The following is a 13658-nucleotide window of genomic DNA, read 5'->3' on the forward strand; positions in this document are numbered from 1 at the left end:
ACAAATTTTGAACAAAAAGCTGAGATAATTCAATATTTGTAAAGGACTGATCAGAAGCAGAGCGATCCTCAAAACTTAGACGGACATACAGCTGTTTGCCCTAGGGCGATACATTCGGGTTTTATAAGTTGCGGAAGTGCGCATGTGGTGGATAATGGCGGTATTGTGGATTGATGAGATAACTCGTCAATGGTGGAGAAAGAGTTAATACCGACCTGATACAATACTGATTTTGGTGGTAACTAATTTGTCTTTGAAATGGCATTTATTGTGTTTTGGAAACAAACTCTTCATATGTTCTAAATATAATAGTTGATTAAATGAGTCAAAAATAGTTAATTTATATTAAAATAATAGTGATTTAATAGAAAATGTGATTCAATGTTGACAAATTCTGTGCAGAATGCACTTTGTCGGGGTTGATACAAGTTTTTGAAAGTTTTTACGACTACTGATTTTATTGCGTAACAAGTGCAGGAAGTACAGTGGAAGTCCATATATGGGCACTTTACCCAGAATAGCGCATGCACACACTAGCCAAGAGCTGACACCAAAGAAGTGTGTTTTGAACATGTAGTGAACCATAAGTTATGCAGAGATAGTGGGATAACGTTTTGTGTGTGTTGCCTGTTCGTGACTCGCACCGCCCGCGGTACACCTCCAAAAGCTACAGCTGATCTGTCTTTTATAATTCTAATAAAACTAAAGACTCTTTGGAGATATGAAAAATGCAGTACTACTCTATAGTATTGCATTAACATAAGATTAGCAGAAACAGTGTGTTTTATGTGAACTTTAACATGCTGATTTGTATGTTTACAAAAATACAAAACAACATAGATCTCTAAAGAAGCTTTTATAAATACGTTTTTTTTCTTACAAGTATGTTTTCTTAGAAAACATATTACCCACTGGATTCATTTGGATTACTTTAATGTATGTGCTTTTTGGAGCTTCGCCATGTTGGCTCCCATATAAGAAGATAACAACAGCATTTTTATATAAAATATAAAAAGTCATATTCACCTGGGATGGCATTTCGTTTCAACTATTTCTTTAATTATTTAAACAAATCTGTAATGCATTTGTTCTGTGACTGTGTGGAATTGCAATTTAGTAAATTGCCTTGTCATTATAATTCACATTTCATTCAGCATCCTATGGCGCACGGCCACTTTAATTCTGCTTAACCCGAGGGAGCGAGAAAGAAAAGGACTGAAACTCACTCTCCGGCTGTTTCTCATTGGGTGTGATGGAGCGCACAAAGTCCTGTGGCGTCATGTACACCTCTGCCTCTCCGTGCTCGTGGATGATCTTCAGTGTGGCGAAGTAGCGAAATATCTTATCTGGAGTAGAATAAGCTCTGATCCTGTTCTCATACTCCATCACCTGAAACACACAACAACACAGTCAATGGAAGTGTAGAGAAGTAACTAACCAAAAGTAGCTTCTATACTAACTAAACTAGATTTCACATTAATGTGTCAGTAAAGGTTTTACAGTAAGGAGCTATTTTATCTACAAGCAGCAGTGTAATTTGACAAAACAAGACGTGTTTGTGCTTACAAAGAAACCTCTGAAAATGTTCTGGGACCAAAGTGCTGTGTGAATGGGGTTTATAAAAAGCATGTTGGACAGACAGCAGATATAAGCTGGTTTGACAGGACATTCACATAATTCAATCCAACCCTCTGATCGTACAAATAATCTGTCATTATGGCTGACACTTTAGTACATTATGATGGAAAGATTTCAAAGCAAAAATGCAAAAATGGTTGCAAGAGTTATGAATTACAAGCAGTCTAAATATTTGTTATTGATAGCCTGAGGCGCATTTCATGAAAACTTGCCATTGGAGGTTTGCAACATGAAAAATGACATTGTAAAAAAGTTTTCATTTATAAACGAGAACAATTAGTGCATTTAAAAGTTTTACCAGTGAATCCTTCTCAGCATGCGGTCGCTGCAAGATGTTTCATCGCTCAAATTTTGTTAGCGACTCTTTATTTAGGCTACTGTATGCTAATTAACTCAGTCAGCTCACGCACAGCTATTTCACAAGTGACTGGGTGACTGTAATTACAAAATGAAGTGAATGATGTTTGGAAGTTTTGGATATTAAACACATGTTATCAGTTATTAATATATTGTCAAATTTAATTTTTCAATCAAACATTGACGAGAGTGACAACTATTAACTAAAATCAAGTGGGTCAATTTAAAATGACATTATTTTTCTATCATTACCACAGGCTGTGCACTACAGTGGGTTGCACCAAAGATATTGGATATAACAAGATTGAGCACTACTGCTACTGTGAATAAGGGACAATGCAACGCTCAATATGGTCAGTCTGGTGAAGGAAGTCCCGCCTTTCAGTTAAAAGACCCAAAAATCAATCAATAAAGACTGATGATCCTCTGTGGGAGGAGCTCTATAGATGCACTTGACAACCTATGTGCATGCACAGGAGCTAAAACGACAATTTTGAGCACAATATGAGATTAGAGAAACCAAAGTCTTACCAAAGCTGAAGTCTTAGCTGTTGGTCAGAAATATATTGTTTAACTGTGTTTTAGAGATATACGTCTTTCTCCATTAAAGTAAATTGGATTTAGTTAATAGGAGTTAATAGGACTACTCTTGCACGACTAAAATAACTGCCTGGAGGCGTTGCAAACTTGGCCGCCAAGTGGCGTGACTTCCCTAAAGAGATTTTGGTTGCATGTACATCTAATCTTAGCAATGTCCATACATCATTTGGATGGATTGCTTTGGCCACTGACTCTTTGGCCTCCTACACACTGCAAAACCCGGAAATCCGATGATTGACACAGAGGTAACCCTAGAAATGTTCTGCCGTCTTTTAAGAGGCTGCTCCACAGAGCACTGTCTTGCAGTGTTGCCAGGTCCTCGTGTTTTTGGTACTTGCATACCGTATGCTCGTGCCTCTGTCATTTTCTTCACCGCGCATTCAGAAGACTTTTTCTCCTTCTGGGCATTTATTTTTTCAGAAGAGAGACATGTCATGTCCGTGATGCATGTTTAAATACTTTGTTAACAACTAGTTGTTCAGTTCAGTTATGTACACACTATGCAGAGTTTCAGTATATCCGGTAGTCACTACCTGCATTTTGCTGGAGATAATTCGATTGTAGAATGCGGTTGTCAGTCCCGTAAATTACTAAAGTATAGTGTGTACTAGGGCTGTGACGATTAATCTCATTTCCCCTTAAAAATATCTGTCTGAAATCGATTCTGAATCACAAGGCTCAGATTCTGTGTTTCATGCACAGCTCGTCCGTGCACTACGGGATTTTGGTCAGTAGGAAGTCCTTATAAATCTAAAATCATTATGAGTCGTTTATAACGTGCATTTAAAAAAGCAACAATCGTTAACGCTTTCCCCGCCATTGACGAGTTACAGTGAGGAAAATAAGTATTTGAACCTGGGAAAATCAATGTTAATATTTGGTACAGTAGCCTTTGTTTGACTTTCCCCCATGACTCCTCTGGATCATCCAAATGGTCATTGGCAAACTTAAGACGGGCCTGGACATGTGCTGGTTTAAGCAGGGGAACCTTCTGTGCCATGCATGATTTCAAACCATGACGTCTTAGTGTATTACCAACAGTAACCTTGGAAACGGTGGTCCCAGCTCTTTTCAGGTCATTGACCAGCCCCTCCCGTGTAGTTCTGGACTGCTTTCTCACCTTTCTTAGGATCATTGAGACCCCACGAGGTGAGATATTGCATGGAGCCCCAGTCCAAGGGAGATTGACAGTCATGTTTAGCGTCTTCCATTTTCTAATGATTGCTCCAACAGGTTTTTGAAGAAACCTACCCATATTTGTGAGGTGATAAAAGGAGAACTAATAAAGGTAGGATGACACAGTTTTTTTTTTGTTTGAAAGCAGAGGGTCTGTTCGTTCATTTAATATATTGTATGTTTGTTTATATATTTAAAGAAGAGCATTTTCCGAGAGGCATTAAACTTTTGTGAAAATCATGAAAAATGCTGGGAGGGAAAGAGTTAAACACAAAATCATTCAAAATATTTGTATTGTCATGAAAGTACCTGAAACTATTTGAAGAATATGCTTATACACATTTCCTGGATTAGCGTTTGTAATGGTACTACTTCTGCGGCACAAATGGAAGTTTCTGCACGAGAGCGCCCTCTGGCATTTGGATGTGCTGACATTTTACATTAATTCATAAAAATTCATTCATTGAGAAAACGCGCATTTGCATGATTAATTGTCACAGCCCTAGTGTATACAGAACAGAATTAAGCATTAAAATGTAAAGTGACAACTGAATTAATATGCAGTGTGTACGAGGCATTTAAGACCTCCGTCTTCAGTTTAATTCAGTTGTACTCTACCGATCAGACGATCGAATGCCACGGCGAATGTACAGCCTTGCAAAGCAAAGTTATTGGACTCATACGTGTACACATGTAGACGTTTGACGCATGTACAATGTGCGCGGGGTTTTCCAAAATCCGGCGGTTCACTCTTCTCATGACAAAAATTGCAAGTAAACGTCTTGTGTGACCGTCCTCGAATTCTCTTTAGACTGCACTGGCAAATAACCCTGGACTCCAACTTGGGTCATTACACTTACCCATTTGACACTTTAATCCACAAAGCATTCAATATATACATTTCATTTGTCAGTATGTGTTCCTTAAGATCGAACTCATGACATTTGTGTTGTTAACGCAATGCTCCCAGCCCATTTAGATACAGGAACACCTACAGGGTCATCTGCACTCAAGCACCAGCTTTATGTCAAGGCACTTACACAGCTGACTGAGCTCTGTCTCTGAAATAACATTAGTACTGTTTGTATAGAAAACAACTTTAATTTTGCTATAAAAATATAATAATGTAATACTCGTGTTTACTGTGTGACCCCCCATTACATAAGATGCTACTACAATGAAAAAACAGCTTTTCAAGCAGAAATTTCAGTAGGCAGCTCGAATGTCTATTGTCAAACACAATAATGCGCCGAGAATATGATACTGTCTGTCAGTTTAATAAGAGCACGCTGTCTGAATAACCCGAGGCCAGGCTTACTGACTGCTACCTACTTATACATAACATCACTCTCTCTCTGTGTGTGTGTGTGTGTGTGTGTGTGTGTGTGTGTGTGTGTATGCCTGTGCCATACAAACAGACAGCTTGGCATCTAAGTGGCATTCACTATTGATGCCAGCTGACACTGGTGCATCAACACTACCATTGAAGTGTTTTGAATCACTAAGACATATTGAAAGAAAACAAGTGACTTTGTTCACCAATATGATGGAAAAGTCAAAACAGTAATACTGTAAACTGCTATTAATTCTTGAAATAAATTGTTAAAAGCCCCATTTGCGGAAACAATTACTTCTTCTAAGAAAACACTGCAATATAGTTCTTAGGAAATCATTACAATGTAATAATCTGGTACTTCTGAATGCTCTTTCCTATCATTAGCACAGTTGAAAATCATTGTGCTGTTTAATGAAGTATAGACATTGCAATTAGGGATGTCCCGATCAGGTTTTTTTGGCCTCGAGTCCGAGTCCGAGTCATTTGATTTTGAGTATCTGCCGATACCGAGTCCCGATCCGATACTTCTATAATACATAAAAAAGAATAAACAAGAGCGAAAAAACAGAACCAGGATGTTCCTTATGTCATGCCGCACGCGTTGCTGTTTCTGTGTGGAGTCAAAAGAGTCTAACTCTGTGCCAGCGCATAATTATAGATGTGTTAAAAAATAATTAGAATATTTATGGTATATATACAGGGGTTAAATTGGGATTTGTTTTGTGGGGATGCTCTGTTGGGAGGGAGGGTTCGAGGGGTAGCATGTTTAATCCTGATGACAGCAAAGCCAATGGTGTGTTTCAATGACATTTTGTACCTCTGATAGGATTTTATAAGTTTCAGTTTTAAAGCTGTGCCACATGTTGACCCAAACTTTAAAACCTGAACTTTAAATTATGCAAATCTATGAGTCTGACACCATATATGCATTTGTTGCACATGTCATCATTATGCACAATTGATCAAACTTAGAAGGAAGTTATAAGACTTAACCTCCTTGACTAATTCTAGGCATAAGATAGGCTACCCAAAAAGACTCAATTAACAAGAAAAACAACATACTGATTCAGCAATATGTCTTATAAAATAGCCATAGAGATTCCCTAAGCTGGTCAGCAGTTAGTTAAAAAATACCTATAGTTAGGTCGTAATTAATTTGTATAATCAAAATACATTATTTTATTAAACTATACAATCAGTTGTATCCAGTTATCTAGTTAACATATTGTAATGAGATGAGTGACATGGCTAGACATACTTTAATACTTTGTTTCTAGACTTCTATTAAGTTTTTTCGACGTGGGCACCATTCTTACCTCTCTCTCTATCTCTCATCTCTCCAGTATCCTGCGCGAATGCGCGTTCTTGAGGTTCTGAGTGAGACGCGGAGCTGCGTCTGAGCACATGGTGACAAAACGATCAACGCGTCGTTTAAATGAGCGGTAAAAACGCGGTTTTGTCGTGGGTTCCTTGCACGCACGAGTGTGAAGCTTATGAATGAAAACACGTCAATAGGCTTGCTCGACTTCATGCGGGGCCGCAACAACGACAGCCGGGTGACGTCAAACTACCGCGCGAGTGATCCGCGAAATCATACGGAGGAGTTTGCTTTTAAATCGCTCTCGCGGAACTTTGACGTCATCCGGCTGCCGGTTCTTAAAGTCGAACAAGCCTATTTTCTTCTTGTCAGTTCACACGAACCAGCGCAGCGCGTACACTGGCGCGGAGCAGAGCGAGACCTTGATGGATTTTAAACCCTGCATATGTATCCGAGTCTTGATCGGGAGGTGACGTCCGATTCCGATCGAGTCCGAAATCACGTGATCGGGGCCGATTTCCGATCATGTGATCGGATCGGGACATCCCTAATTGCAATACAATGTCTTTTTTTAGTATCTGTAAGACATTGACATTAGAGTTACTCTCATGCCAGATGCTTTTATCCAAAGTGACTTACAGTGCATTCAGGGTACGCATATTTTCAATTTGTGTGTTTCCTTGGAGGTGAAGGGGATTTAAATCCATTATCCTGGCTTTTTTAATTTCCAAAAAGTAGCGCATTTCTCAGTCTATTGATCTTCAAAGAGATTAAGGCCGCTCTATGCCAAACTGGATCTAATCAGGACAGAGACAGCAATGGACGTCCCACATTCACAACAACAGGCACACAGGATCACATCAAGACCTCAAGAGTAAACCGGAGCATTTATTTTGAGCTATATAAAAACACACATTTCTTTGGGAAGATTTCTTATTCACGTGTCACTAAACACTTCCTTTGTGCGATTAGCTATAGGCTGCCAAGAATGTAAATGCCCACAAACACAGACAGCCGTCTAATGTGGCTAACTACATGATGAATGACCTCATCCATCAAAGGCGCAGTCCCCCGATCCTATCACGCGAGTCAATTTTACTTTTAGCGTGTTGCCGGATTGATTTATGTTGCATCTGTTATTCACAGAATAATGGAATTCCCACCTTTAATGTCGGCTAAAAATGAGGATTAGAAGAAGGGTTGTAAACACACGCTATGACCTACACACTGACATCGCCGTCACGTCTAAATATTTAAGGATAAATCATCCTGCCACATTCAGCCCTTGTTTAAGAAACACATACACACAAAACATAGCCAGGCAAGAAATTTCATTATTGGCTGTACTGTGTACTGTAATGGTTCTCGACAACGTGTAAACGCCAAAGCCAATTACGCTGATAAATTGTACCGCCTTTACAGATAAAAGTGCATTACATTGTACAGAACAAACTAAATAAACCTCAAAACAAGAAAACACAAATAATGATATGGCTAGTGTTACAGGCAGTGATAGTCGCTCAAAGATAATCCTTTGGGTGTGGAAGTGTATTAAAGGCATAATATGTATATTTTCACCACTAGAGGCTGCTATTACACAATAACACAGGCGATGTCAGGATCCTGCTAAAGAGTCATGTTTTGTATTTGTCTAGTCATGATGGCAGGGTTCTGGCAGTCCCATGTTCTATGTGGAGGTTCATGGCTTTGTTTATTGGGTCATGTGCCTCCGGTGTCTTGTCGTTTGTCCCCACCCCCTCGTTCTACTGCTTATTAGTATCATTGGTTTTCTCCCATCACCTGTTCAACCCCTAATATCTTTCAGAAAATGTTCTACTTTAAATATATAAATAAATATACAATATATCAAATTAAAGAACAGGCCTTCTGCTTTTGCTCTCTTTTATCACTTCCCAAATTTAGGTAGGTTAAAAAAATTACCCAGTTTTCATATTTCCAGACCAGGTGGCGCTATGACAAAACTGTGCATGCAACCTCAGGTCATGACTGTGATTACATGTAACAAGTTTCATGACGATACACTTTAATTTTGCGAAGAAACAGCTGTATGACCGTATGGCTTGTTTGCTGTCAAAGGCTGTACATCAACTAGTGGCTCATGCACACCATTTTTCTGTGGCCTCAGATATGTACCTTTTGTTTTTCACATAAGTAATGAGCTGATCTCTGCAATAACTTACAGTGCCGTGGTTGGATAGTGCAGATTAAGGGGTTGTATTATCCCCTTCTGACATCACAAGGGGAGCCAAATTTCAATGACCTATTTTTTCACATGCTTGCAGAGAATGGTTTACCAAAAGTAAGTTACTGGATTTTTCTTTTTCACATTTTCTAGGTTAATAGAAGGACTGGGGACCCAATTATAGCACTTAAACATGGAAAAAGTCAGATTTTCATGATATGTCCCCTTTAAGCACTTTTTCGCAGAGATGGACTAATCGTAATGCTTTGGTATCATTGGATTCGGCAACAATTCAGGACTCTAAAGAATCAACTCTAATGAGAAAATGTCAATCACTGCCAAAGTTATAGGCAGGTAAAACATTTTTCTGACCACTAGGTGCTGTGCAGAAACTGTGCATGCACTCTCAGTTCCTAAATGCGAGTTTCGTGTCAATACGCATATGTATGGCAAATATACAACGTCAACACATCAGAGTTATAAGCAAAAACATAAGTGAAAAGTTTGCTGGCCCTAGCAGATTATAGAGACTCTGCTGTGGGAATTATTTGGATTGTACTCTTATCAGTTTGCTTGTTAGATGCTACATAACCGGCACTTCCGCATTTGTCCACTTGTGTTGCCTAAAGTTTCTGCACCCAGAAACTGAGGATAGCATGGATATTAAATTATTAATAACATGACAATTACGAGGAAGACAAGGAACGAGACATTATTTTAAAAAGGAAATTCACTGGATTTACAAATCCTTGTGACCTTTTGGGATGTAAATACAAAAGTACACAAAACAAAAAACATCCATATCAATGGGTCATGTCTTATACTTTCAATTCATTGGGTTTTTCCCTGATATCCCTTTAAGCCCGGAATACACTGCACGATTTTGTCCTCTTATAAGATCATTACCTTATCACACTGTGGGACATGTATCGTTTAAACTCGGGTACGAGAGGCATGTAGACTGTGCGATGATGACACGGAAGCTTCGGCGGCTGCGTCACACGTTGCGCAACGTCACCAGCATGCGCTCGTGGTAAACAAATACCGGCGCGCAGGTCGTAGCAGCAAACACACTGTGCGGTGATCATGCGAATTTCTGACACTGCCAGAAAACTATCGTAGGCTATCTTTGGACGCAAGACCGGGAAAACGGCCGTCTTTGAACCTCTCTCACTGTACGACATAGGACCACCGATGGAGAGCCACGATTACAGAAATCGCGACGATAGTTTCACGATGGCAATCTTTCGTCTGGGATGGCCAATTATCGTGCAGTGTATCCCGACCTTTAGAATCCAAGACTTGCAGTTTTTTCCAGCCATTTTCCAACATCTCTCAGACTCATAGATGGTTTTACAATGCACTTAACCCTGAGTTTAAAGAGATGATAACTCAGCCCTTATTTAACTGGTAAAGCTACATTTAACAAAGTATACATTTGAAAGAGGGTCAGCAACCCTAGATTAACCCTTCAAATGCTTTGTGCTACACCATCATATAAACACTTTGAAATATATAAACTGAAATAATGCGTTTGACTGAAAAAGTCGTCCATTTTATTGGTCAAACAATATGCAACTTTATATTAGCTACTTAACAAACAACAGCATGATAAATTTGACAAAATCTTGTTCCCTTTACTCAAACATTTGCTTGTTCCAGGTGCCGTCTGTCATATCCCCACAGTTAATTTCTGCTGTGATTCATTAACTCAGCTATTGTTGCTCTGCCACCTTTCAGCTGATGGCATATCACATAAAATCCACTTTAGAAATATGCAGATTCATTTCAACACTGTGATTTGCATGGCGATGAGATGTGATGAGGCCACGTGTCTCATTTGCACTTTGTGAAGGCAGACTGAGTGGATGGGATCGACCTCATGGCAATGAGATTTTACACAATACACACACACTGATTACCTTGCGGTCACGAAAGCCGACTCTCTGTTTCTTCTTCTTCCCTTCCGATCCCACCTCCTCATCCTCCTCCCCGCTACTCGTCTCAATTGCGCTGTCTGACTCCGCCTCCTCTGCTGTCGCATCACTTAGCCGCTCCTCCTCCCGCATCTGCTCATCATGCTTGACTGAAGACCCCGCCTCCGCATGTGCTCTCGTCAATCAGGACAGAGTGAGTAAGAGTGCGTTAAATACAATAATATTAGCACTAAACAAGCAAAATAGGGTCAATTGTTGACTTTAAGGCATTTTTTTAAATCTTGTAGTCCTTACCATTGTATGGGAGAATTCAATCTGTTATTGGACTATATGTGTGTATATTTATCTAGTTTATCGGTGTGTTTCTCATACTAAAAGTCAATAAACGGTGCAACCAGGTCAATATCGTCAGGACACAAAGCCGTAATTGAAAAAAGACAAGCCTTTGATTCAATAGGATGTGTGTTTGAAAAAGTGTCCAATAACTCAATTTAATGACACACAAGGAAAATAAGTGCATCTGAAAATGCCACCTCATCCTATAAATCCACCATTCTATAGATCACTTCCCAAATGCATTTCACCATAGGGCTCATATATCAGCACCATACACACATACCATACTGGATTTAACCGAATCTTAACCAGACTGCAGATGTTTCTTTGCACATATGAGCTCTCTAAAGAGATTTGTGTTAACTGCGAAGTATGTAATTTATTCATTGCGTTCAAGGTACCTTTAAAGGGCACCTATTAGGGCCGCACGATTCAGAGAACAAATCTACGTGCGAGTTTTCAGATCAAAATTGCGATTCGCGATTTAAAGTGCGATTCATTAGTATATAATAAAAGAGGTACATCCAGGTTTGTTGTGGTGGTTTTAATAGCACCCAAGAAAGATGCTGTGCTACTGTTTATTTAAAACCTCTTAAACATTGTACCAAGTTGTCTGCAGGACTTTGCTATTCTGCAGACAACTTTTTTTTTAATCTAAGAACATAAAAAAAATACAATTTAAATTTTTTTTTGAAAGTTTTATTTAAAATAACATATAGACCAATGTATTTTGGCTGTCACTACAACAATGCATCTGACAAGCAAATGTTTAGTTTTTCTTTTAATCATAAGACTATACTCATCTTGTTTTACTTTTCAGGCATCTGTAATAAATGTAAATATATTAGTTATTAGAATCTATGATTTAACATAAGCAAAAAATACAAATAAAACACTGCACAGTCCTCACTGTAGGATTTTAAATGTGGAGCTGCAGAAGCTTGTTCAGTTGAGAGTAAGGAGTGATTTTAATTTTTGGTGTGTAATAAACATTTCTGACACAGAAAGCAGCAGGTTTCTGTCACTTTAAGACACAAGACAGCTAAACTGCTCTGCTTCAATATACTGATAAACATCCAGCTGTTTATGTTCACTTAGGGCTCAGTCACACCAAAAGCGCTTATGGCAGTTGCAGGCGCCTTTTTTGAATGATATTCTATGGGCAGGGCGCGTTTGCGCGCTGTTTATGCGCGCCGAGCGCCTTGCGGTTTTCTGCCGCCTGCCGCGCACGCGTTTTTGAAGGAGCGCTGAGAGCGGAGAGGCGCCTGACGTCATTCGCGTCTTCCATTGTCCAATCGAATGAGGGGAGAGGCGGGCCTTACGTTGTGGTGAGTGAAGTTTACAGTTGCTTTGAAGAACCGGACTCCAATCGCTCACTCTCTCCTGCGTGTTTGTGCACCTCTCACCCTCAAACAAGGTCAGAGCAAGCGTCCTCTTTTTAAAGTTTCTGCTAATATGACAGTTAACAGCAAAAGAGCGCTCACGCTTCAATATTTGATTGACAAGACAGCTGACTCGGTGGTTGCTTAGCAATATGAAAAGCTGCGCTGCACTGCTCTTTTTTAAAAAAGGCAGTGCGTCGCGCCTTGCGTTTGCAAGCGTTTAAAGCGCTTTTGGTGTGACTGCGCCCTTAGACAAGAAAGAAAACTTAAGTTTAGTGATCACGCGTGTGCTGACTGCTCTCTGTGTGCGCGCTTCATGAACCCTCATGCCTGTAAATATTCAAAGCAGTGCAGATGTGCGCGTGCAAGAAAGTATAATGTACCTGTTTCGTCTGCTGTGTTCCGGGCTTTAATGAAACCTGCTTATAGTCTGATGAGGCGCTTGTCATTGTTTGCGATGCATGACGAGAAACGGACGTATATACACCTTTCTTTAAGTCCAACATTACACAAAAGGGAAATGTTTTCGCGCATTTCTGTCCTTTCATTTGCCGGTTAATGAGTTATAATGCGTTTTTAAAATGACTGAATCCAAAACCTGCCAACTTCATGACATTCCGCGTTGTGCAGTTAATTCCATTTGTATGCATTTCGCGATTCTGTCCGTGTTTTCCGCATTGCGGAAATCATATGGCCGTACACTTTGTTGAGGAGTTGAACTGCTGCTCGCGCTCATGTTTTCCAAATGGTGTGATGACGTGTAGTCAGCACCTCAGTGTTCATGCACTCTATTGGTCTAAACTGCATCAAACGTAAAATGCGCATGAAGCGAACTGTCAAAAACTGCGTACTAGATGATTGCTATATTTAATAGTTTTGAATCGAAATAATCGCATTTCTTGCGATTCGAAAATCGCATCCATTCACATCGCGATTTCGGTTTAAAAACGATTAATCGTGCAGCCCTAGCACCTATCATGCTCATTTTTACAAGATGTAATATAAGTCTCAGGTGTGCCTAGAATATGTCTGTGAGGTTTTTAGCTTAAAATAACCCTCAGATCATTTGTTATTGCATGTCCAAAATGCCCCTAACGTGCTGTTTTTATGTCTGTACCTTTAAATGCAAATGAGCTACAGCTCCTCACTCCCTTACCAACCGACAGTGAGCACTTCTGGTTAAAAATAGATCTGATTCCTGTAAATACAGTCTGAGATAATAGTATCTTTAGCGTGCTAGCAAACACATTTAGAAAAGCTTTTTGGTAAAGTTAACCAGTCAGTCAGTGGCCATGGGCGGGGTTTTGTTTTTGTGCGACATCACATTAACAAGAGAATCAAAACAGCATGTCTAATGAGACTGCTTTGGTTTAAT

The 13658-nt window shown here is 39.6% G+C and overlaps 1 protein-coding gene across 1 annotated transcript in view; it reads right to left on the reverse strand.

Annotated features, from left to right (window-relative positions):
- micu1 (mitochondrial calcium uptake 1) overlaps positions 1 to 13658 on the reverse strand; it is a 66459-nt gene that overhangs the window by 43740 nt on the left and 9061 nt on the right. The window contains exons 3-4 of the mRNA XM_055170528.2: positions 10551 to 10740; positions 1227 to 1389 (exon numbers count right to left, since the gene is read on the reverse strand). Of these exons, the coding sequence (XP_055026503.2) occupies positions 1227 to 1389; positions 10551 to 10740 (353 nt within the window). The remainder of the gene's footprint in view (positions 1 to 1226; positions 1390 to 10550; positions 10741 to 13658) is intronic.

Source organism: Misgurnus anguillicaudatus, chromosome 11 (assembly GCF_027580225.2).
Source record: "Misgurnus anguillicaudatus chromosome 11, ASM2758022v2, whole genome shotgun sequence".
Taxonomy (NCBI): domain Eukaryota; kingdom Metazoa; phylum Chordata; class Actinopteri; order Cypriniformes; family Cobitidae; genus Misgurnus; species Misgurnus anguillicaudatus.